Below are 27,506 nucleotides of genomic sequence, written 5' to 3'. Positions count from 1 at the left end.
AATGTCTATGTGGAGCAGATTACATCCTATACTTGTACGGAAGTATTAGTATAAGTAAGAAGTCAATTACTTACATGTAAGTAAGTTTAAGGTTCTCCCGGAATGCATGGCGAGATACCAACCTCAGTCCCGAGTCCACCACAGTTCTGAAAGAAAGCATTCAATTCAGAGGTCCACAAATAACACGGTGTGCTGCCAAGATTTGATAGCCTGGGACTAGATAAGGATATTAACTCAACCCGGTCACAGGAAAAACACATTTTTCTTTCCATATACACAAATTTGCTTAAATATGCATATATTAAATGATACTTTGTGAAATGCTAAATATAGATGCAGAGCTTCTAGTTAGACATGTTACAGAATGTAGCATTGCATGCAAAGTTAGTGATGCATCTGTCTTTCTAGTCATTTACCCAAACCATGATTAAGAATAATTTTTACTACAGCTTATGTTTCCCTTTAATAATGTTCTTTGACGCCCCCCCCCCCCCAAAGCAATCTTGTCATGTGTGAGTAAATGTGTAATATGTATTGTCATGTGTAAGTAAATGTGTAATCAGTAACGGGAATTAAAAGACAAAGATATAGAACTTGTTTTTTGTCTGAAACAGCACCACTCTTGTCCTCAGTTTATAGGTGGTATTGCAGCTCAGTTCCATTGAAATGAATGCAGCCAAATTGTAATATCACACATAATCTAAGAAGAAGATTGGCGCTATATCTTTCTAATCATGGATAATACCTTTAACTAACAGTCAGGGTCTATTCACATGGCGGAATTTCCGCTTGAGGAATCCTGTCTCAAATTAAAGCCCATAGACTTCTATGGGATTCCGCACTCTTATTCACACTTCTGAATTTACGCTTGCAGGAGGAAATTCAGAAGTGTAAATGGGAGTACGGAATCCCATAGAAGTCTATGGGCTTTAATTTGAGGTGGAATTCCACCATGTGAATAGACCTTAAGAGTGATTTTGGCAAATGGTGTTAGGGACAAAGGACCACATGAGCATATACATATATACACACACACACACATATATGTATATCTATATATATATATATATATATATATATATATATATATATAAATAAAAAAAAGCAGGGATTTATGTAAACCATTTTGATGACTACAGTTTTCTGTTCTGTCATTGGAAATAAATATACAACACATTTTAACAAGAATAATCTTTGCCCAATATAAACTAAAGGCCACTCTTATCCACAGGCTATACTGCATCTGCCACTGCAGCTTAGTACCATACAAACTGTGAGTGGCACTAAAGAAAAATAGAATATGTGCAGCTTACAACAAAATATGCGAGGTTAACCGAACCACTTTTATACCCTAAGCAGCACTCCAGAAGAAAAAATGCCCGGGCCCATATTGTACATAGTATTGAAGGACAGCGGAACTCCTATGCAGTGAAAAAAGTGATCTTTTAGTAAAACAAACGTGATCCAACATTTCGGCTAGCTCATCTAACCATTTTTTGATAACTTTCATGGCTTTGTTATTTTTATCCTGTAATGTATAGTCTATTATCAATTCTTACAATGTTAATGTTGGAATGTTAATATTCCAACAATCACTTCTTAGGCTGAATGGAGATTTCTCAAAAGCATCTACAGGTACCTGTGTCCAAGATGTTTCTACATAGTTCAGTAGATGAAGATATCGCACCATGTGAATGAATATGGGGTTTATAATATATAATAATAAAAACGATAAAATATGCTTACACCCCTTCCTCAGTGGTACAGACCATCTATACCACTGAAGAAGCGGTGTTAGCATATTTTATTTTATTATTTTTATCTACCCCGAAACATGTTTGGTATTTTAAGACTGTATCACATCATACATATTCATTCACATGGTGCGATATCTTCATCTACTGAACCACGCAGAAACATTTTGGACACAGATAGATGCTATTGAGAATTCTCCATTCTGCCTAAGAGGTGATTGTTGGAATACCATCTTAAAGGGGTACTCCACTGGAAAACTTTTTTTTTTTCAATCAGCTGGTGCCAGAAAGTTAAACAGATTTGTAAATTAGTTCCATTAAAAAATCTTAATCCTTTCAGTACTTATCAGCTTCCATATGATCCACAGGAAGTTCTTTTCTTTTTGAATTTCCTTTCTGCCTGACTACAGTGCTCTCTGTTGACACCTCTGTCCATTTTCGGAACTGTCCAGAGTAGGAGCAAATCCCCATAGAAAACCTATCTTGCTCCAGACAGTTCCTAAAATGGACAGAGGTGGCAGAAAGGGAATTCAAAAAGAAAAGAACTTCCTGTGGATCATACAGAAGCTGATAAGTACTGAAAGGATTAAGATTTTTTAATAGAAGTAATTTATAAATCTGTTTAACTTTCTGGCACCAGTTGATTTAAAAAAAAAAATTCTTTAAGGCAATTAACATTGTGATAATCGATTATAGACTATACTGTACAGGATAAAAATATCAAAGAGCACACGCTCTTACTATAGATTAGCTGATCTACAGCTGACCCAATAAGTCACACGCCATCAGAGATCTGCTGAGGAAGCCGGCCGCACACAGTGCATATTTGAGCTGCTACTGGTGGACACTGCCAAGTGACGAGACCAAGAATATGGCTCTCAAGTTATATCTGTATATGGAGTGATACATATGTGCATTAGCAATTAAGTGACCATCATTCTATACAGGAGACTATTGCTATATTCAATCTTGCACATTTGCACTTTCTAACTGCGTTCTCTACACTACAGGACCACCCTTATGGATCTGTTATCAGAACATTTATAGGAAGGTCCACAGCAATCTCTATTCATTTACAATCATATTGCATCATAGGACTGTGTTCAATATTGTCTTTTCCATAGCATGTTTGCATTGGAAATTGTTTAATCTCCAGATAAGCACCTTATTTATTTGTCTTATGTGAACGAGGGTATATGCTTGTAGGTTATAATGCCACAAGGGCCCTGTGGTGTCTGTATTGTAGATGAGATGTGAGAATTTTAAATTTAATCTATAAGAGAACATTTGTAATAAATGTTATTAGATTGCATACTGGTCTATTTCTATTTCTATAAGGTGACCAAATTATACAACATACATTTATATTGAGAGAGATGATACGCTGAGGACTGATACATCTATTTTGCACAATTTTCTCTATGATACTCTGTGAGGGGCACAAGTTTAAAAGCAGACCTCTTCTTTTTCAATCCTTGAAAACTCAAATAATTTGACAAAAGTAGAACTCCAAGGTGTGGACAGGATACAGAGGCGCTCGACAGCCAGGTAGTAAGACCAAACGTTTATTCACCCATAATGCAACTCGTTTCACAGCACAGCTGCTTCATGCCTGATGAAGCAGCTGTGCTGTGAAACGCGTTGTATTAGGTGAATAAACGTTTGGTCTTACTACCTGGCTGTCGATCGCCTCTGTATCCGGTCCACACCTTGAAGTTCTACTTTTGTCATAGTTGTACCGGACGAGATGTGGAGTGTCTGCTGACACCTCATCTTCATTATTCTACACCTTGATCCATTGTTGCACTTGGTGGAGTGTAACCCATTGCGGTAAGCGTGTTATCCACTAGAGTTACTCTTTGTGCAACAACGGTATCACACTATGGAGCGCTGTCTGTCTTTTGTTTCAACTCAAATAATTTGGCATTCATTTTAAACCTTTTTCCTTTTGTCGCCACCCTATTCCTCATAGATGGCAAGCTCTTTCTAACAGAGCCCTCACTCCTCTTGTTTTAAATTTAGTGTGTCATTTTGTCATGCCTGATTTCTGTCTTTACGTACCCTCCAAATATGTTGGAGCTATTTAAATATGTAAAATAATAAATAATAAAAATAATGATAATAAAAACAACAACTATTACTATGATTATGATGATTATTGTTGTTGTATCTGTTGGTGGATCTGTTACTTATTAAAAAAAGAAACACTAGTATAAATAAAGCATTATTAGATAAGCTTACTAGAATAAAAATGAAAGACTAAAAAGAAAAAAAAATCACATAGCTATAGAATAACATGAATCTGCTTTAGTGGAGACACATTTCTTGACACATTTTCAGGCCACATGCTAGAGTAAATCACTGATACTGTAAACTATAACTAGCTCAAATTAAAATGACCCAAAAATAAGACTTATTTCTTCAAAATTTCCATTCTGACAAATTTTAACCCCAAAGTTCAGAAGGAAGTAGCGGAACAAAGGTCCTTTCTCTCTGTCACTCGCTCAGATGGCTACATGTATATTCTACACCAGTGTTCAGAGGATAGATCAATACTTACAGGTTTTTGAGTCCAGTATAAATCTTAACATCGTCCACGTTGATTGAAGCAAATGAACGCTGATTTGCAATGTAACTAAAAAGAAAGAAGAAAAACATGTTTATTGGCCAAGTCCTTACCTATATAAACATACTTATAGTTGTACTCATTATTATCAATATCAAAGATATAAGTAGAGCAGAACCAATCACAGGCAGAACCAATCACAGGCAGAACTATACAGGGCAGGAGGTTGATCTTGTTTATGAAATTCACAATCTAAACTTTAGTATTACTTTGAAAATAATGTACAGATGTAGCAGAGCGGATTTTTTTTATGTCATTGTTCCTTGTGTGCACTGTATTAAAGAAGCAACATCTCAATTGGCTTAACAGAAAAAAATGTTTTGCATGTTTTCAGAGCCAGGGGCCCCTTCATCAGGTTAGTTGAGCTCAGTATTTCATTATCATTAAGATAAGCCAAAGCAATATGGTCTGCTCAATGTCATGTTTTCTGCTTACATCACTGGCATACTTTGGAAAGCTGTCAAAAAGACTTTTTGACAAGCTGCCACTGTATACCGGTGATGTGAATAGGCCCTAACACTGAGGTTGTTGTTACTGATGGAAGGGTAATAGTTCTGTAGAAATAAATACCAAACGTGAGACTACAAGATTTTTCAGATCCTTTATACAATACATACACACAATGCCAGTACAGTGATTCCAGTCAAATCTAGGACCTCCATTGCTGATTCTGTTGAATTTGTATGCAGCACTACTTCTTTCATCTGGTAAATGGAAACCACAACAGAACACATTGGATCCTGTGATAAGCCAATGGGGTCTATCGGGGACTGGTGGTATCAGTCACACACTGGATACAGCTATGCACTGTGATTTCCAATATTAACAAACCATAACACAAGTTTAAACAGAGACAAAGTTGCTTCAAATTAATTGGATACGGGGGCTTGAACAAAGAAGCTGATGCTATTTCTAGGATGCTTCTAATGAAAACCTTATTAAGGAAGAGCATGTATATAATGCCCTACAACATCTATATTCCCTATAGCTAACATGAAAGCACAGGAAAAAACATGTTGACAGGTAACATGTGAAGAGAGGTAAACATTAATTCCATGATTAAGGGTGCCTAGGGGGCAGAAATGCGCCAGTGTTCTGCCTGCTAAGCCATTTTTTGTAATGCATGGACATGATTAATAAAGTTAAATTCATTTGCTGTTTGTTCTTCAAGTCTCAGGTGTCTGGGATCATGAAAATGGAATCTGTGCCACTATCAGTTGAGACTCTACAGTGTGGTAAGCTGGATGGCACTCTTTCTGATATCCTCCAGGTAAAAAGATTCATTCTGATAGTTTCCATCAAAGAGAATGATTGGCTGAGGGGCTACTCGGCTGTAAGAAATTGCTTGTTGGTGTATTGTCATGGTGGCTGAAAGTGGGAAAGATCCATTTCTCAATTGGAAGCTAGCAAAGAGGGGACGTTTTAACATGTGAATGTTCCCAGAAAGAGCCTGCCACTGATGTGTGTTTAGACATTGTGGCGTTATGGCATTGTGCCACAGTGTTGATCCACATAGCTGAGAAATTTAGATAAAAACATGTGTTTTGGTGCCAAAGGGTCAGATGATGGTCCATGTGAATGGAAAGCTTGCATAGGCAAGGCCAGCCTTACCATGGTCCCTATTTTTGATCCTGCGCCCCACCTGCCCTCTGCCTGGCACAGGCACCCCCTCGCTAATGGAAATCCAGGACATTTGCCCCGGATCACCATGCGAGCAATCGCCACTTTCAGCTGTATGCGCAAGCCTGCATACAGTTGAAGACAGGGCGTTATCTCTGCCTGCCAGGTGCCAATAATGTCACTCATTGGTGCCTGCACTGTGCAGGGGAAAGGACACTGCCCGGCAGTTCTGGAGATGGCTGCATGGGACAAGGTGAGTATGTTTTTTCTTTTTTTTCTATCCTGGCACAAGGGAGGTGCCTGGCTACCTGTCTGCCTGCATTTTATTCTTAGACCCAGGTAACACAATGCCTTGGGCCAGCCCTGCTCGTGGGCTTGTTCACTGCAGAATACTGGCGGACTGATAAACCAGCGCGGCTGATACATTGTACATTGCAGATGGATTGGTGAGTTTGAAACTGAAGTGTGTGTTGGGAATCCTGAAAAACACCCTGCACTGTGAGTCTCACGTTTGGATGTCTAGACATGAGCAGACAGGAAGCTATCCTGGGGAATTGTTGTCATCTTAGTGCATTTGACTAGGATACACTAGATATGGAAGTCAGCAGCTTACTGAACTGTGTGGCCTGTCACTAATGCAGCATAGCTGAAAGCCCTTGTCCACCGGGCTAGTGGTCAGTTCTGGGATGTCTGCTGGAGCTGTGAGAGGTGTCAGTTTGGGAGGGAACTAAGGTAGGTTAGGAGGTTCTAGACTAATAGGGCATTAAGGCAAAGTACCACAGATAGTTACGGTATTTTGTCTTCCATTGCAGCCGGTTATTTTTGATATCTAAGATATATACTGGTACTACATTGCAGAATTCAGACAAACCAAAAGTACAATAATATGAACAAGTCTTAGACTTCAATGGGTAACCAAATCTGCCAGAAAAAATATACAGCAAAAATATGCAGCAGATCCTGTATGCGTGAACGTACCCTATAAGAGTTTTAGATTAAAATACAAGAAAATATCTTTGTAATCCCCATTATACAGAAAGGAGTTTATTAAAGGTAGGTTGTGATATTACAACAATATTGGACAAATCTTCCTCAGCTTAACAACAGCACAAAACACTTCTACTGCACTGAAAACTGAAATTTTGCTGAATTGTTGGCAACAAAAAAAAAATAAAAAAAAAATGGTAGGACAGAATAGAGTGCATGAAAATGCACAAGCTACAGGACAAACCCATTCAGATTATGTACCACACATACTTTTAGTATCAGGGCTGCTTTTTTTGATGGTGAAAACTGAAATGGCGCCCCCTCCATCCTCATTAAAAATCATAAGAAAGGTTTGCAGTATCAATACCTCAAAATAATAGACATACAGTTAACAAATATAGCACTATACAAAATACAAATATCATCACCATTCATATTACCATCATATTGGTGGCGGGGTCACCTATTCTTTCTGCTACCTAAGGTGGAAATCTAAACAGTGCTACCCCTTTTCTCCATTTTGCAGATTGTCAATGTCCCAATGGAGAAAATTATTGTAGTCCTGTGGTTCCGCTAGTTTGTATTATACATAAAGGGGGAGATTCATCAAGACCTCTGCAGAGGCAAAGTTGACCTGTTGCCCAAAGCAACCAATCAGATGACTTCTTTTTTTGCCTTTTCAGGTTGCTATGGGCAACTGGTCGACTTTTCCTCTGCACAGGTCTTGATGAATCTCCCCCCAAAATCTCTAATAAACTTTATTTATAATTTATTGTTATTAATTGTGACTACTTATCCATTCATTCTATTTCATTTTGAGCACACTTAGATAAATTCTATTAATTCTTTATATCTATTCATTTCTTTATTTATTCTATCTATTCCTAAAAGCTACTAGTCTTTTACCCTTACTGCCCTTAAGAACCAGTCTATCTTGCCTTTTATTCTATACCTATATACTATTAGTATACGGTGAGTCCCACACATGACCAACAGTTCTCGGACATATTCTCTTGATATATATATCACATATAGTAGGTTTACATACACCAGCACACATTATAGGCTAAAATGTGCTAGTGTCAAAAATAGAAGGCAGTGTTGTTACATGTGATTGGCTTAGATACACTAGTATCATCATATATTGGTGTATATATATCAGGTATAGAAGTGTAAAATGTTATACACTTAAATACACCTGTATCACATCTGAAAGGCTTAGAAACACTGTTGTAAGACATGATTAACTTAGATACACTAAAATAACACAAGATGGTTTATCCCACATGATAAGTCTGAGATATAAGTATCGCACATGATATCACCAGTATTACACAGATTGGCTTAGATACACCGATATCAAATGTCCAAATTATGTCACTAGAAAAAATACTTAGAAAAATGTCAAAATAATGCCCAAATTGGTTCAAATGTTTACTGATTTTAATGGGTACCAACTCTCCCACACACAGACAGACACTGCTGACATACACACTACCTACAGTGTGTAAAGGACTATGGGACTGAAGGCTAAATTGTCACCCTCTGCATTTCCCTATCGAAAGGATAGGGGATAAGATGTCAGATCGCGGGGGTCTCCCCCGCGATCTGAGATCTTATCCCCCATCCTTTCGATACGGGATAAGATGTCTAGGGGTGGAGTACCCCTTTAACCATCAAATCTGCTGTTTGTAAACATACTCTTATTGTGCAATATGAACCGATGAAAGCAGAAAAGTACAGCCAAATGTAAAACCCCGCTGTGGCCCTAGAATGTGAAATGTTCCTCCATACAACACATTTGGTACAATTCGTGCATTATACAGACAGTAATTTGAAATAATTGTAACAGGGATGGTAATATTGTACTTTTTTTAAATTTTAGTAAAAAATTTACAATTTCTTTGGTCACTGGTGGTGGTGTGTGTATAGGGGTGGGGGAAGGGTCTACACAGTCTGACAGTTTCCAATCAGTGCTGATAGTAGCAGTATAGAGATATACCCTATTAAATAGGAGAATGGCAACATCAGTGGTCAATGTATTCCTAAAATCAGAAAAAACTGCACATTATGGAGCTATAAAAATGAATGATCCAGAATTGTCATTTCATAGTCAAATACAAATATATACTAAAACTGACAGGTCAGGAGAGGCCACAGATCTGCTTTAACATACATTATTAGTAATTGTGATACCGTTTAAATTAATAGGCTATTTTACTCATAACTGAATTCATGATTTCTTTGTTTGTGAAGACCAAAATAAATATGCAAAACAAAAACAGAACTGTTAGATGGTAATGTGTTTCTTTATCCCCTTAAGGACATAGCGTTTTCTGTTTTTGCATTTCCATTTTGTCCTCCTTACCTTTTAAAAATCCTGATGAATCAAAATGAGGATGTATGAGGGCTAATTTTTTGCAACGTGATCTGAAGTTTTATTGATACCATTTTTTTTTTTTATGGTATAAAAAGTGACCAAAATACGCTATTTTGTTATCAGTTATCAGTGTTATCAGTGTTATCGCCACTCGACTGCTGCTGCTTGGATCTCAGGCACAGAGCAGTCATTCGGCAAGTGGACACGCAGGAGGCAGGTAGGGATCCTCCTGGTGTCCTGCAAGCTGTTCGGGATGCCGCGATTTCACCGCAGCGGTCTCGAACAGCACCACTGAGCTAACCGACAATGTATACTTTCACTTTAGATGCGCTAATCAACTTTGATCGCTGCGTCTGAAGGGTTAATACCGGGCATCACCGCGAGTGATGGTCACCGGGACCTGCGTGATATGACGAGATATGCATACATCGGGACCGATATGCATACGTCCTGTAGCGGGAAGGGGTTAATCTCTTACCAGGTATATAAGTAAATATATCTGAGTTCATTGCTTCATTATCTGCCTAGGTAATCCAAGGTACAGTCATGGCCGTAAATGTTGGCACCCCTGAAATTTTTCCAGAATATGAAGTTTTTCTCACAGAAAAGGATTGCAGTAACACATGTTTTGCTATACACATATTGATTTCCTTTGTGTGTATTGGAACTAAACCAAAAAAGGGAGGAAAAAAAGCAAATTGGACATAATGTCACACCAAACTCTAAAAATGGGCTGGACAAAATTATTGGCACCCTAAACTTAATATTTGGATGCACACCCTTTGGAAAAAATAACTGAAATCAGTCGCTTCCGATAATCATCAAGCTTCTTACACCTCACAGCCTTTGCAAACTTCTCCAGGTCTCTCTTATTGGAAGGGCGCCTTTTCCCAACAGCAATTTTAAGATCTCTCCACAGGTGTTCAATGGGATTTAGATCTGGACTCATTGCTGGCCACTTCAGAACTCTCCAGCACTTTGTTGCCATGCATTTCTGGGTGCTTTTTGACGTATGTTTGGGGTCATTGTACTGCTGGAAGACCCAAGATCTCGGACGCAAACCCAGCTTTCTGACACTGGGCTGTACAGTGCGACCCAAAATCTGTTCAAGGTACCCAGTGCCAGAGGCAGCAAAACAACCCCAAAACATAATTGAACCGCCACCATATTTCAATATAGGTACTGTGTTCTTTTCTTTGTAAGCCTCATTTCATTTTCGGTAAACAGTAGAATGATGTGCTTTACCAAAAAGCCCTATCTTGGTCTCATCTGTCCACAAGACGTTTTCCCAGAAGGATTTTGGCTTACTCAAGTTCATTTTGGCAAAATGTAGTCTTGCTTTTTTATGTCTCTGTGTCAGCAGGGGGGTCCTCCTGGGTCTCCTGCCATAGCGTTTCATTTTACTTAAATGTCGACAGATAGTTTGCGCTGACAATGATGCTCCTGAGCCTGCAGGAACTTGTTTGGGGTTGCTTATCTACCATCCGGACTATCCTGCGTTGACACCTTTCATCAATTTTTCTCTTCTGTCCATGCCCAGGGAGATTAGCTACAGTGCCATGGGTTGCAAACTTCTTGATAATGTGGACAAAGGCAAATCTAGATCTCTGGAGATGGACTTGTAACCTTGAGATTGTTGATATTTTTCCATAATTTTGGTTCTCAAGTCCTCAGACAGTTCTCTACACCTCTTTCTGTTGTCCATGCTTATTGTTGCACAGACAGACACACAATGCAAAGACTAAGTGAACTTCTTTCCTTTTTATCTGCTTTCAGATGTGATTTTTATATTGCCCACACCTGTTACTTGCCCCAGGTGAGTTTAAAGGAACACCACATGCTTGAAACAATCTTAATTGGCCACAATTTGAAAAGGTGCCAATAATTTTGTCCAGCTCATTTTTGGAGTTTGGTGTGACATTATGTCCAATTTGCTTTTTTTCCTCCCTTTTTTGGTTTAGTTCCAATATACACAAAGGGAATAAACATGTGTATAGCAAAACATGTGTTACTGCAATCCTTATCTGTGAGAGATACTACATTTTCTAGAAAAGTGTCAGGGATGCCAACATTTATGGCCATGACTGTAAGATCACTTCAATGTTTGCTATATGGCAAAAAATATTGGAACCCCTTCAAATATTTACCTGAGCTTTGAGGACATCCCATTCTACATTCATAGGGATTGAAGGGAAACTCAGATACATAAGTACTTTTCCCCTACCCCCAGGAGTGTCTGATTTGGGGGGGGGGGGGTTATGACCAGTGGCATCCCCGCGATCTCCTGCCCAACACCCGGCTCTCTTCGGAGTGACCTCTGCTCCATGCAAATGATTACTGTCAATCACATCACGAACCGGTGTCCGACACACCTCTCCATGCATCTCTATGGGAAAGCCAAAGATACATGATCGTTGTATAGAAATACATGGAGGGGCATGTTGGCCACAGCTTTGTGCCATGTTCATCAGTAATCTGGCAGAGGTCGCTCCAGGCATGGGGAGAGCCGGGGTCCTTTGCAGGGGGTCTACAGTCGGACCCCCCGTGATCAGACACTTATCCCCTATCCTGTGGATAGGGATAAGTACTTATATTGTGGGGTTTCCTTTTAATATAGAGTTGGTCACCCGCTTCTACTTTTCTGAGAAAACATTCAACAAGATTGCGTAGTGTATCTGTGGGAAGTTTTGCTCATTCTTCCAGAAGAACATTTGTGAGCTCAGATACTGATGTTAGACGAGAGGACCTGGCTCACAATCTCCTTTCTACTTCACGCAATGGTGTTTTATATGGTTGTGGTGAAACCACTCTGTGCAGGGTAGTAATTTTTTCTGGTTTGGCCACACCAAACTCCTTCAACCATACCTTTATGGATCTTGTTTTGTGCACTGGGGCACAGTCATGTTGGAACAGGAAAGGATTGAACCCAAACTGTTCCCACAAAGCTGTAAGCATACAATTGTTTTATATGTCTTAGTATGCCAAAACATTAAGATTTCCCTACAATGGAATGAAGGGCCCAATGCCAGCTCCTGAAAACCAGCCCAGAGACGTTACAAGTAACAATCTCTTTGCGTTCACCAAACCCAGGCTTGGCCATCAGACAGTCAGATAAAGAAGAGTGATTTGTCACACCAAAGACCATGTTTGCACTGCTCCAGAGTCTAGTAACCACCACTTTGTTCATGTAGTGCTTTTTGCCCATGCTTTTTTGCGAATGTAACTTCACCCTAACTGCACATGGTAAATATGTTGGAAGGGAAGTATCTACTTTCCATGCTGATGTATAATTTACTTAGGTAGGTTAACTGCATATTGCAAAATACAGCCACTAAAGAAAAAAAAAAAAAAAAAAATATATATATATATATATATATATATATATATAAAATATACATACATAAAAGATAGGGTCAGGGACTATTGATAGTATTCATAATATTGGGCAGATTAGGTGGGTTCTTATCTGCCAACACATTCTATGTTTTTTTGTTTCTCCACATTGCAAGACTGAACATGAATAATAAACAAGTTTATTCTTTTAAAAACTAGCCACAAATTCTTCAAGAGCTGACCACAAATTCTCCAAGTTTTTGGGAAAAATTATGAAGCCATAAGGAAAGAGTGGGCTTCCAATAAATTATACCTTTAGTTAGTAGTGAGCAAATCCAATGTCTAGCACTAAAAATCCCAATTTATTGGATATGTATTAAAACCAGTAGTACATCAGACCAAGATGCAAAAGCATCAAATAACTGACGCCCTTTCAGTATCAAAATTCCTTAATCATCCTTTATTCATGATACTCTGATTAAAGATTTCTGATATCTGAAACGCATTAGTTATTTGTTTTTGTTTAATTGTGTCTGCTTCTGGTTTACTGCATAGTTCTTTTTTAGAAGTTATTTTACATAATGCTATAATGTATTATCTCTCTGCAATCAAAAAATAAATAATATAACTACATACACATATTACCGTCACTGCTTGCTATATAAGAAAACAGCATACATGATTTAACCTTTTTCATCAATTAACAGGAATGCTCCATGGAATCTCCATTTTCTTATGAAGAGCCACATGGCCATCAGTTATTTCAGTAAGTTGCTTATACCATCCACATTTAACATATATATGTCCTTCAAGTATAATGCTCTAGTAACATCATTAAAATTAGTTCCGTAAGGATATTTAAAGGGAACCTGTTATGTTAACCAAGCAATCTGATCTGTCAGCATTATCTTCTAAAGCAAGATACCATCTATAGAGTAATGTAATGTAATGAATTCAGTGCAACTTGTAATTCATTGACTGAAATCTGTACTAATTCTGAGTTAGGAGTCCAGTGGGCAGTCCAACTCTGTGATTGACAGCTTTCCCTACATGCTCATAGGGGGAAGGCTGTCAATGCCTCAGTAGGACCAACCACTGGACTTCAGTCCTAAGACAAAAATGAGCAGAGATTTAAATAATGAAAACACAATTTATGCAGGAACTTTTCTAAACAACAAAACTATATATCTATCTGCTCATATCATAACATGCTGCCCACGGACTGAACTACGAATTCACTGGGACAGGTTCACTTTAAAGAAACATCCCATAAACTCTGGAGCTGAATGGCAAAAAAACAAGCAAGATCCTAAAGAAAACACAAGGATACACAGTTATATTCCATGTAAAAATTCAACTGTAAGTATTGGAACATGCTCTCCCAAGATCTGACATTTTTCTTTATTTTTCTTTTTTAAACAGGGTAACTGGTAATAATGTGAACGATTGACTCAGGGATCTGTCTCATTTTCAGCAAGGATCAGTAAGAAATTGTTTCCTCCTTAGTAAATGGTAAATTAGATTGTTTATGGATGACTTTATTTTAACCAAATATGTAAATTTTTTGGAACTCAAAATCTTCCCTTGGGTTTTCCCACGTGACATATGTATCCCAAAAACTCATATAATAGGGGATAACTAGCTGATCACAGTGGATCTGACCATTAAGGCCCCCTGTCATTTTAAGAATGGGGAACCTGATCTCAATATCATTGGGGGACCTAGATATTCTGTTTCTATTCTGGTTTATTTACAACCTTTACAACATGTATGGGTTTGTATACAGGAATTATTTTTCTAAACAATGGGGGCAGGGAATTTTCCAAAGTAAAATTTGTTATAGTGGTATCTGAATTTGCTGTAAAAAAAAAAAAAAAAAAGCTGGTAGACATGCCTAAGAGCTAATGGACAAAAAGGGTTAATATTATCTTCAAGATACGCAATAGAAAAATAAGTAAGACCACAAATATAATATAAAAAGATACAGTCCAGAGATGGACAAAACCCTCAAATACAAAGCTCTGTACAAGGAAACATTACTTAAAGGGGTACTCCGCTGCTCAAAACAACCAAGCTTAATCTGAACTGACATATAATAAAACACCCCAGTAAGCACAGAATATAGAGCACTATAGAGATTGCAGAAGCATTTACAGATTATTACAGCAATACAAAAAATATTACATTAACTCTAAGGGGAAAGAAAAGCTCCTTGAGATGGCAGGAGAATGTCAAAACCAACTGTATTAGAAGGAGCCTTCTACTCCCCATACAAACAACACATAAAGAAAGGTGAATATATCATGTTAGCTGCACCAGACTCTCTTCCAAAGGTCTAGAGACAGCTATTTCGGGATTACTGTCTCCCCCCCGTACAGAACAGGGCACTGATTGGCTGAAGAGATGTCTCTGATGCAACCCATGGAGGGAAGGTAAACTATTTCTCAATGAGGATCTTCAGTTAGTTATGGAGGCTTATGTTAGGCGATGAATATGTCTCCAAGGTCTCTTTGATCAGAAACAGTACACCTTTGAACTTTAAACTCAAATGCGTTTTAACGTGGGTTCTGATAAAGGGGTTTTCCAGGCAAAAACATTTTATTCCCTATCCAAAGGATAGGGGATGAGATGTCTGGTCACGGGGGGCCCGCCGCTGGGACCCCCCATGATCTCCCTGCAGCACCCGTATTCTATGCGGGAGCTGCGTCTCCAGTTTTGGAAACCTCCGGGTTTCCGGGACTGGGGATGTGATGTTACGCCACGCCCCCTCCATTCATTTCTATGGGAGGGGGCATGATGGCAGTCAAGCCCCCTCCCATAGGCATGAATGGAGGGGGCATGGTGTGACGTCACGTCCCCAGTCCCAGAAACCCAGAGGTTTCCGAAACTGTAGACGCAGCTCCCGCATAGAAAGCGAGTACTGCAGGGAAATCGCGGGGGTGCCAGCGGCAGGCCCCCTGCGATCAGACATCCTATCCCCTATCCTTTGGATAGGGGATAAAATGTTTTTGCCCAGAATACCCCTTTAACTCTGCTAAAAACAAGCACAATGGATAATTGAATAAAAAGTGTGGTAAATGTGTAAGCCAGTTAAAAAGTTAAAAATGTTGTATTGCTCTCAATAGGAGAAACTAAATAATAATCTTGCAATTCTGATAACTTATAATGAAATGATGCTAAACAGCAAGCTTTCGCGATTACTTGGTCTCTTCATCAGGTATAACAAAGTCTTGAAAGCTCGCTGTTTAATTTTAATACAGAATTCTGAACATGTTTTCATTTTCAGGTTTTTTATGCAATTTTGAATTTGAAAAGAGGGGAAGTCTCAAATGTTTCCTAAATGTGAATTTGAATTTAAGATAAACACAGTAAACACATTTTACAAATTTTACAACTTGTCTTCAAGTGGTATTTCCATCTCAGGGGTTTTCTGGCTCCCTATGGACTGTTTGCAGCAGACAGAGGGGGTAAGGAGATGAAAGCAGCTGAAGCCGAAAAGTAACACAATTTTCGTAACTTCCATTGACTTTAATGGGAATTGTGCAAATGGAGTAGCTTCAGGCACTACACTGTTTACTGAACTCCAGGAGTACAGCTCAGAAATCTAACCAATCACCAGGCAATGTTACAATGAAGTAATACAGAAATATTTGTGAAATATAAATGTAATACAATTGTATAAATGCCCAAATGTCAATCAAGTTGTAACACAAATAATGTATAGAAGTTGGAAGTTATTGAAATACTTTTTTTTTTTTTTTAATAAGATGCTGACGATTCGATTTTATTATTTTTACATTAAGCTGGTTCATAGCAGGAGGTGCCGGCAGGGCATGTGCCCTGAGTACTTGGTACCAGAGAGATGTTAACAATCCACTCCGCTCTGGACAGGCCTTATAGATAAAGAGATAGGGCAGATAAAGAAAGTCTAGATATGATACTGCATGAACTATCAAATATATTAGAAAATAGCAATACTTGTTTTTGTTTTCCTTTTAATGTTTATTAAATAACATGCAATAAGCAAATGTTCTAAAATATTTCTTTGTAAGGCACAGGATATAGGATTTTTAAAGCATTTATCTCCTGCAGTGGATTTTAAGTGATTTGTAACATTTATAGATTTCATGTATATTCTCTATACAATAGGATTTTAAACTTTAATAGGTAAAATTAATCCAATCTATTTGTTCCAATTTTCCATTATATCATGATAATTACTTGTTTGTAGATATCTGTTTATTCTTTAATGGATTTAAATTTGAAAAATGTAATATAAGGATTTTTTTTGTCATTTATAAGTCATTAAACACACTCATTATTTCTGGACAAGAACATAAACTATAGGCAGGGGATTCACATTGATACATTGAATGGAAACCTACAATGCAATCGGAAAATCCTCAGACCCATTTACTTCTTTGTAGAGAAAATTAAAAGTAAAATTAAAATGTTGTATTGTACATAATTATTCAGATTCTTTACTTATTACCTAGCTGAAGCACTTTTGGCAGCGTTTACAGCCCCTAGTCTTTTTGAGTACGATGCCACAAGGTTGCACAACTGAATTTGGGGATTTTTTGTTATTCTTCTCTGTAGCTTCTCTCAAGCTCTGTCTAGTTGGATGGGGTCCGTCAGCAGACATCTATTTTCAGGTCTCTCTAGACATGTTTGATTGGGTTCACGTCAGGGCTCTGGCTGGGCCACTCAATGGCATTCACAGAGTTGTTCCTATGCTTCTTTTGTTGTCTTGGCTGTGTGTGAACATTCAGCCCACTCTGAGGTCCAAAGCACTCTTGATCTGGTTTTCATTAACAATATCCCTATTCTTTGCTCCATTCAGCTTTTCCTCAACCTATTACCAATCTAGCCTCTAGAAAAAATACCCCCACAGCATTATTCTACAACCATCATACTAACTGTAGGGATAATATTGGGAAGGTGATGAGTAGTGCCTGATTTCCTTCAGGTATGAAGCCTAGAATTGAGGCCAAAAAGTACAACGTTGGTTTAATAAGACGCTTGTTTCTCACAGTCTTAAAGTCTTATAGTTTTATTTTTTTTATTTATTATTATAATTTTTTTATATTTTTTTGCAAATTCCATGTGGGTTTTCTTGTGTCTTTTACTAAGGAGAGATTTCGTTCTGTCTACTTTGCTATAAATTCCATAGTATTGGAGTGCTGCAGTAATGGTTGACCTTCTGGAAGTCTCTTTCTTGGGTTCGTGGGTTCAGCCCTCTTACTAAGGCCCCTCTTCACATGGTTTGGTGGGGTAGACAGCTCTATGGAAGAGTCCTGATTGTTCCAAACTTCTTCCATATAAGAATTACAGAGGCCACTGGGAACTTTCAGTGCAGCAGCATTTTTTGTCCCATTCTCCAGATCTGTGTCTACACACAATCCTGTTTCTGGGCTCTACAGGCAGTTCTTTCTCCTCATGTGTTGGTTTATGCTCTGATATGCTTTGTCAGCTGTGAGATCTTATAAAGACAGGGGTGTTACTTTCCAAATCTTGTCCAACCAACTAAATTTACCACAGGTGACTCCAATCAAGGTGTAGTTACATCTTAAAGATGATCAAGAGAAATGGGAGGAGCCAGGGCTAAATTGCAAGTGTCATGGCAAAGGGTCAGAATACTTATGTCTATGAGAAATTTTAGTTTTTCCTTTTTAATAAATTTGCAAATATTTCCAAAATCTTGTTTTCATGTTGCCATTATGGGGTATCGAGTGCAGATTGATGGGGGGGAAGTATGAATCTTTATTACATTTTTTAAGTAAAAGGGTCTGAAAACGTTTCGACTGCATTGTATACAAGTACTTTTCCTTTTCTTTTTAAACTGGCATCCTGCTACAAATATTGCAAAACATATTTAACATTTTTATGTAATTTTTTTTTTATATAGATGAGATTTCATTATGAAGCTCCTGGCAGAAAGCATACAACAACCATTTTGGAAACCAAGAGTTCTTCAGATCTGTGCTATAAAGATAGAGTCATTCTGGTGGAGACTCAGACTATGGGTGGAAAGGTCAGCATCGATATCTGTGAACAATATGTGAGATCTATGAAATAAAAATATTTCATTTCATTAGAGCAAACTTGCAAATATAGAAAAGTAGTGGTTGTTACTGTGGTAAATATGCGTATGTGTTGTTTTTTGGGGATTATTGTGGATTTAGGTTCATAGTAGATAACATTGCTCTTATGTAATGATCTGTCCTATGCCATAGCATCTGTCGATAGCACCACATGTTTCTAGTCATCAGATGAGCAAATGATTTCCCATCTTACTGAAAAATCCTTCTAAAATTCTTCAAAGCTTTCCATAGAAATATGCATACAAATCAACCGCAATAGTGACTGTGCCAGTGACATATACCATGTACATGGCTTTACTCCAGACAAGAGAAAAATCTTGTTACATTAATACCCATATTAGATACCATCATAGATAAATAGATTATGTATATGTTAGATTGATCTTTTTTTTTTTTAATAATATGATGCTACTTCAAAATAGAGTATACAGAGTTATATATTTTAATTTCTGTTGTTACAGATTTTTGTTTGTTTGATGTTATTTTAGTGCATTTTTGCACACTCACTACATGTTCCTGTGATGTTACAAATAAAAATGGTTATACGTGTAACTTGCACTAAAGGCATTGAAATTTCCACAAAAACATTACTTCTAGGTCATTTGACTATTCACTAACCCTACAACTCCACAAACCAAAACTTCCTGCATGGAACCAGCACTACACCTACTAAACACACTTTTAAGTACCGTATTTTTCGCCATATAAGACGCTCCGCCATATAAGATGCACCCAATTTTAAAGGCTGAAAATCTAGAAAAAAAAGATTCTGAACCTTCAACCTGCGGACCTCCAGATATTGCAAAACTACAACTCCCAGCATGCCCGGACAGCCGTTTGCTGTCCAGGCATGCCAGGAGTTGTAGTTTTGCAACATCTGGAGGTCCGCAGGTTGAAGACCACTGGATAGGAGGTAATACTTACATGTCCCCGCCGCTCCAGACCCATCATCACTGCCCTGGATGTCGCCCTCCATAGCTGTCGCCGCATCCCCAGGGTGTCCCCGTCGCTCCGGAATATCACTGCTGCCCGGTATCCTCGCGCTCCGTCGCCGTCATCACGTCACTACGCACGCCCCTCCTATTGGATGACGGGAAGGAGTGCTGCAGGGGATCCCGGCACGGAGAAGACACCGAGGAGGCAGGTAAGGTCCCTCCTGGTGTCCTTTAAGCTGTTCGGGACGCTGCAATTTCAACGCGGCGGTCCCGAACAGCCCGATTGAGCAGCCAGGTTAGTGTAACTTTCACTTCAGACGCGGCGGTCAGCTTTGAACACCGCATCTGAAGGGTTAATACAGGGCATCATCGCGATCGGTGATGTCCTGTATTAGCCGCGGGTCCCGGGCATTGATGGCCGCAGGGACAGGGTTTTAATGTGTATTCGCCGTATAATAGGCACCAACTTTTCCCACCCAGTTTTGGGGAAGAAAAAATACGGTGAAAAATACAGTAAACCTGGGACTGTAAGACTTGCAGGCCAGTGCTGTATCTCCAAGAGATAGTAGTATACTAAAATAATCATTCATCTTATTAAAGATAAAAATACATAGTCATAAAAAGGCTCATTAACTGTGTAAAATATATCCAGAGTACAGATGATTATGACTTCAAGCATAGAGAGGATTTTATCGTTTCCACTAGAAAATCATTAAGAACACTGAATAAAAAAAGCATAAAAACCATCATCTGACCAGTTAGCTTCACTAAACCTTAATTGTAGTTGTAAAGGGAAACACATTAACAAATCGCTGGTAATAGGGGACCACACCTTGAAGAAAAGCAGCAAACTAGCATTCCTATATAATGTAATAAAAGCGAGCAATGTGTAGATAATGACCAGGCAGACTTCATCTTCCTATCCAGAGTATAATAATGGCTTTTGGAGATTAGTTAAAACAGCAGCACTGGAGACATTAATGTAATTGGATAAGGTGAAGTTATTCAGATTGGTGAATTTTGCTGAATTTTTCCATCACTATATCTTTTGGTTTCATGTAGAAATGACATGTCAGACAATAGCTGTATGGGTGTACTTCCTAAACACACCTAGGTGTACCCCACCTTCTATTCAGATCTTTTAAGTAATGACTGGCAGCCTTAAGGATTACTTTGTATAACCCTTCTCAGTATCTGTTAATAACGACACTAGTAATCTCTTATTTTACTTAGATCAAATAAATAACAAGCATTGTGGAATGTGCGCTATACTATTAACAATAATAAATAAATATAGTCATCAAATACATATAGTAAATCAGAAACTATGATATTCGGAAAAGGTTCATTTTTAGGGATATTATGCAAACTATCAAAACTGACCCCATTAAAACCCAACATACTGTATCATTCTTGTCGAACTAGCTTTATAGATCAGTATGCGCAGATATCAGAATTTTTTTTTTTTGCACATAATGATGCTATCCACAAACCAGCATTGTACAGGCCAACCAAATTATGTATATTGGTCCTTCAAGTTACAATATTAATTGGTTCCAGGACGACCATTGTATGTTGAAACCATTGTATGCTCAGACCATAACTCTATGAAAACCTGGTAATTGGTTCTGAAGGCATCAAAATGTCATCCAAAAATAGGAAAAAGTGAGGATTAAACAAAAATAAATAGATAACTAATACAGGTAAAGCAAATCCTTACATATAAAAGTAAGAAAGATCTGCTGGGAGCTGTAATCACTGTCTATGTAGAGGACAGGAGCTTCTTCAGGGTCCTGTACAGTACACAGTGTCCCCCAAAAAAGTTAAATGGAGCCATCGTTACTTGTGTCCAAAGGAGCAGCTAATTGTGGCATTTGTAAAGAGTAGTACAGAACATGTAATACCTCTCTGTACTGTAGGAGGCACTACCAGACAGGAATTCAGTGCATACGCTTCAGTAATACAGGGGTTTTACCAGTGAATGTCCATTCTGATTGGTCAGTTCTTCCAGCCATTAACACGTTTCACAAATCTGGACTGTCTGTAGCATTGTTTGGTGAGTATGGTTTCAAGTTACAATGGTCTAGAAAAGACCATTGTATGTTGAAACTATTGTATGTTGAGGCCATTGTAAGTTGAGGGACCACTGTATATGTAAAGTAACCAGTGTTCAATATTTCTGTCATATGCTCAAGTGCCATGAAGTAACCATGTGCCATAGAGCTAGTGATAGATTGAGGAAGGAGATGCCTTATATGGGTTTTGTATGTAGAGGTGTAAAGCGAATCATCTACTAGCAAAATCACAGACCCCCACATGCAGAAGCAGCAATAGAGAGAAAGCACAGGGCTTGTGACTCCCCTACATTCGGCAGCAGGTAGAGGGGGCAGTAGTAATGGTCTGCAGTGCATTTGCTCAGAAATATGATATATACTGTTAACCAGACTAGCATTTCTTCAGTGGATTTGACTATGTCTCTCCGTCTGGAGCCTATTGATTTCCTTCTACACGGAGGTACTGATGGGCTGGATAATAATACTATTAACATTATTACAGATCAGGAGGATATACTGTGAAGCAGAGGTAATTGCTCTATCAGTGGGATATATATTGTAGTAATAAGATAAGGGTATATAAATTAAACTGGAAGCTTTCCAATGAAATCATTTGTAAATGTGATGAACTGGCTACAGGTATGGTGTGATAGGTAGTGTTGAGCGCAAATATTTTAAATGCAAAGTATGAACGCGAATATCGACACTTCACGATTTCGTGAATATTTTGAATATAGTGCTATATATTCGTAATGATGAATATTCGTCAATATTCGTTTGTTTTTTTTACAGTACACCTGCTCCCTGCTTTCAGCTTGTGGTCCAAAGAAGGCTCCAATATTATTTACTGTTGGGGCGCGAATATTCCGTATATGCCAATATGCCAATATTCGCAAATATCGGCACTGATCCCTCCCTTCTTTTAGCTTTAGATAGGGTAGGTTAATTTAGCAGATAGGTTCTAGTGTAGGGTATAGTGTTAGTTGAAAGATGCAATCGCGCATGCGCACTATACGAATTTCATTATGATTTTCGCATGGAAAAAAAGTGAACAAACATAACAGATTTTGTGAACATAGGACGAATACTCGCCCATATATTCGCAAAATATCGCAAATTTGAATATGGTCCCTGACGCTCATCACTAGTGATAGGGATGGGACTACACTAACTGGTTCATACCTGAGCAAAAGGGATTTGTATAGTCTCCTTGCTTCCAAGTTCACCTTTAAAATTGTCATATCTACTCTAGACCCTAAATATAGTAATGTCCTCCTGGACACTCAAGCTTTCCTAGAGTTGTTCTGATGGGACATACATACTTGCTTTGACTCACATAGAAAAATTCTACATAAAATGCACAGTAAGAACATTTTTCAATTGAGGTTATAATAATATATAGCTGGATGTCTTTACAAATTAACTAAATACAGGTCAGAGCTTAAAGGGTAACCCTCATTAAAATTTATTTTTGCTATTGCACTCCTTATGGTAAATAAAACATATTTCTAATATACTTTGTTTAAAAAAAATGAAGTTTTCTATGTTTTATTTGTGCTTAAAAAAGCTCAAGAGCACATTTTCCCATCAACACCGAGGTCCAAACACCGAAAGTGCAGCCTGAAGTGCTGAGGGGGGTGTGTCCAGCCTCATCCAATCATAGCTCCTCTCACACTGAACTGCCATATTCTGTTGGTTGGACCCCCCCCCCCCCCCCCTCAGCACTCCAGGCTGCACTTCCTGTGTTTGGACCTAAGTCTATGTTTAAGATGGGGGAAAATATGCTCTTGAGCTTTTTTAAGCACAAATAAAACATAGAAAACTTCCTTTTTTTTAACCAAAGTATAGTAGAAATCTTTTTTATTTACCATAAGGAGTGCAATAGCAAAAATTTGTTTTAATGAGAGTGACCATTTAAGGGCTGGCAATGAAGATGTCTGCAGATGGTTAGAGTATGTACAATACAGCTAGGTAGTGAACCAGGTACCAGCACTGTATCTGAGAGTATTGTGGCCTATGCAGTAGTAGCAGCATCTGGTGCAACAGGCACCAGTCTTGGATTCTAAACAACTATGGTTGAAGTAGACCAGTATTTCCCAACCAGGGTGCCTCCAGCTGTTGCAAAACTACAACTCCCAGCATGCCCGGACAGCAAAAGGCTGTCCGGGCATGCTGGGAGTTGTAGTTTTGCAACAGCTGGAGGCACGCTGGTTGGAAAACACTGAAGTAGACTATGGTCCACTAGGCACCAGCACTGTGCATCACAACTATAACATATTGTGGTGTATGCAGGAGCAGCAGCCTCAGGTGTTCCAGGCCCTACTGAAAGTCCTGTCATCAGATCTCTGCCTAGGGAATTGTACTATCGAGCAATTGAGATTTATTATCTAAATGGGCTTAAAACCCTATCAGCGAGGAGTCAAGGCAAATGAAATCAGTCAGGCTTTTACAGCTTCCCACCAGCACCCATCCCCCACCCCAGGGTAATCTCATAATAATACAGGTATTCTTCATACAGTATATATATATATATATATATATATATATATATATATATATATATTAGGTAAAGAAGTAATACATACATTTCAGTGATGTTTGCAGCATGGGAAATGTTCTTCAGGAATGGGAAAGCTACGATCCATCCCGTATCACAGGAGATCCTGGTGGAGTCACAAGTGCAGGAATCAGGACAGGCCAATGACCTCCAAAATAACCCCAGAAAGATCCAGCAGGTGTAGCCCCACATTGGCATTGCACTGGGTCCATGCCCCCCTTTCCACAGGCCCATGATGGCTACCAGTTCCCACTGACCCTATAGAAAAGCAAGGCAAGTCCCCTATAGCCCCAGCGCTGGGTGCAGAGCCTCCAGGTAAGGCGCAGCCTTTATAGGATGATGGGGGTCATAATCCTCAGCAGAAGACTTGGTGTTAGGTGATGTGAAGCGTCATTGAGCTGGCTGGACAGCACCGTGCAATGGACGACGTGCAGGGGGTCTCTCTTCTGTGGTGATGGTGAGGAGGATGCAGGCTCACAGATGCTTCACTACAAGATGCTGCTGTTGCTAACGCTCCTCACAAGGTCTCTCTATAGCTCCCTCTGTAAGGAAAAGACACAGATAAAGACGTATACATATATATATATATATATATATATATATATTATACACTATACACATCGATCAGCATGAGCATACACATAGCAAACACATCCTAAATATCCCTAAATATCCAATAACGCAACACTGATCCATCAGCAAGGAGCTAGCAATCTAATCCATCCCCCATATATATCCTTCAGGGTAGACGAGCAGCTGACACTCTAATAATACCACACATGGACCCACCGGAATAAAGAAGTAAACCAATATACATACTCAGCCAGCATTAGTAACACCAGTATACATACACCTCCTAGGAGTATTAAACAGGGGAAGCAGACACCCCCTTTATTCCATTAAGGACGCATCAAAATGATAGCAACTGACGGTGTAAAGAATCACCAGCTTAGAATAGAATATAAGAAGAACCCTGACTCATCCTTACACATAGAGCATTATTCACACGTCCAATCTCCGCTGTAGTAATGGACTCACCAGATTTCCCAGCTACTCCATAGCATCACTCATCTGCTGCTTCTATAGATGGTTATATGAGCACCTGCACTAAGACAGTAGCATTTCTACTTACTGTCTACTCTGCAGATCAGTCCTGATACACCATTGTTTTCCAACCAGGGGGCCTCCAGCTGTTGCAAAACTACAACTCCCAGCATGCCCAGACAGCCTTCGGCTGTCTGGGCATGCTGGGAGTTGTAGTTTTGCAACAGCTGGAGGCACCCTGGTTGGGAAAGAATGTTCTACACTCTCCTATGTCATCTCCAGCAGGGATCAGCACCAGCAGAGATGAGGAGAGCAGTGCATGGTGGAGGCTCCTTACCTGGGAGGCTGCTGCAGTGATTCCAGCTGCTAGATACCAAGATGGATGGATTGCTCTGCACTGACTGTGCAAGGGATCCAGCCTCAGCTCTTTACACACTGTCTCTCTGGTGCTAATAATAAGTAGAGCTTCTCCCTCCCATCCCCATGCTAATAGCTGGGGAAGAACAAGTGACGTGAGCAGTGACTCAGGCTAATTCTCCTAGAGCCCAAAGGAGCAAGACAAAGCAACAAGAGGGGAGACCAGTGGGGTTTGTCTTGATCAAGACACAATGATGCCCATATACACACATCAGTGCATGGTGCCCTGTACCCTCACCATATCCAAGCCTGGCATAGGGGCTCCTTGCACTGCCCATCCAAGCCCACCTACACAAGACATTACAGGGGACGTGATCAGAATGCACAAGCCCAGCACTGTTTACCATGTCAATTACCTGCTGCTATTAATATGCTGCAGACTGCAAGAGCATCCACACTGATCTGACATCAATAGCCCCATCTATAGGATCCAGCTCCTAAATCATGTATATATATATATGATTCATTTAGGATTTACAGGACCCAAAGTGCACAGCATAGGATCAATGATCAGAACATGACATGTCAGATGTGAAGGCATGAAGGCTATCCTGATGGAGGAGCATGCATCATAGAAAGATGGATCAGATGGATCAGAATAACACATTGAGGGTTGTAGTATTATAATGTGTACCTACCTGGGAATAAGCCTTTTCATTTGTGGTTTGAACATTTTTTTTTTCCGCAGTAATTTAAAAGGAACAGAAAAATCTACCGCATTGACAGCAAGGATGCTCGAGGCTGTCAGGAGGAGTCTGCTGACCTCTTGTGGCAGAAATAGAAACTACACCACAGGCTGGGTATTAGACACGAAAAATGACAGCACCAAAGAATTGTTTGGCATGTGAGGGTGCGTTCACACGGAGTAAATGAAGAGTAATTCACGCCGAAAAATTTACGGGCGGAAAAAAGAATTTTATTTTCGCCGCAAAATTCGCGGGAAATTCACGCGCAATTCGCGCGCAATTTGCATGGAATTGCATGCGGAATTGCGCGCGGACATGGGGGAGAGAGAAGTGAAGGGTTTTTCAGCCATTTCCGCGCAAATTGGCCCAGATTTATCACACTGTGTGAGTGAAAAAATAGAGGGATTTTCCAACTGCAGCCAATCACAGCTTAGCTTTCACTTTACCAGAGCTCATAAGCTGAACTGTGATTGGTTGCTGTTGAAAAATCCCTCTATTTTTTCTCTCACACAGTGTGATAAATCTGGGCCATTGTGCGTGAATTACACGCAAATTGGCCGCAAATTGCGCGCGAAAACTATTTTTTTTTTACCATTGACTTCAATTGATTTCTGATAGCGGATTCCGCTTGAAGAATGAACATATTCTTTCTTCAAGCGGAACGAAATTCAGCGTCGGAATTCTGCTCGCAGAATTTCCGCAGTGTGAATAGGACAGCAGAAATAACATTAAAGTCAATGGGCAGAGGAGATGTGCATTAGTTTGTAGCGGAGAATTCAAGAGGAATTACTCGAGTAAACGCATTACTCCGTGTGAACGCACCCTTACTGACCACATAGGGGGAGAGTTATCAAAACCTGTGCAGAGGAAGGAAAACTTGCCCAGTTGCCCATAGCAACCAATCAGCTTGCTTCTTTCATTTTTATAAAGGTTTGTGAAAAATGAAAGAAGCAAGCTGATTGGTTGCTATGGGCAACTGGGCAAGTTTTCCTCTGCACAGGTTTTGATA

At 39.2% G+C, this 27,506-nt stretch overlaps 1 protein-coding gene and 1 long non-coding RNA gene across 4 annotated transcripts in view; one reads left to right on the top strand and one right to left on the bottom strand.

Moving 5' to 3' along the window:
- Positions 1-26,588, bottom strand: part of NTRK2 (neurotrophic receptor tyrosine kinase 2) — a 274,910-nt gene extending 248,322 nt beyond the window's left edge. The window contains exons 1-4 of one of the 3 annotated variants that reach the window (XM_056524265.1): positions 26,450-26,588; positions 24,379-24,892; positions 4,315-4,389; positions 75-146 (exon numbers count right to left, since the gene is read on the bottom strand). In XM_056524265.1, coding sequence (XP_056380240.1) covers positions 75-146; positions 4,315-4,389; positions 24,379-24,584 — 353 coding nt within the window. In that variant the 5' untranslated portion in view covers positions 24,585-24,892; positions 26,450-26,588. Of the gene's footprint in view, positions 1-74; positions 147-4,314; positions 4,390-24,378; positions 24,893-25,731; positions 26,006-26,449 lie in introns of those variants that run through there. The other 2 variants (XM_056524272.1, XM_056524255.1) reach the window with 2 other exon arrangements.
- Positions 1-26,603, top strand: part of LOC130275815 (uncharacterized) — a 142,859-nt gene extending 116,256 nt beyond the window's left edge. Inside the window, exons 5-8 of the long non-coding RNA XR_008844909.1 lie at positions 13,408-13,466; positions 14,123-14,212; positions 18,609-18,734; positions 26,500-26,603. This is a non-coding gene — a long non-coding RNA (uncharacterized LOC130275815). The remainder of the gene's footprint in view (positions 1-13,407; positions 13,467-14,122; positions 14,213-18,608; positions 18,735-26,499) is intronic.
- Positions 26,604-27,506: the final 903 nt, after the last annotated feature.

This window comes from Hyla sarda, chromosome 1 (assembly GCF_029499605.1).
Source record: "Hyla sarda isolate aHylSar1 chromosome 1, aHylSar1.hap1, whole genome shotgun sequence".
Lineage (NCBI taxonomy): Eukaryota > Metazoa > Chordata > Amphibia > Anura > Hylidae > Hyla > Hyla sarda.
This window is presented reverse-complemented; position numbering and strand designations above follow the sequence as displayed.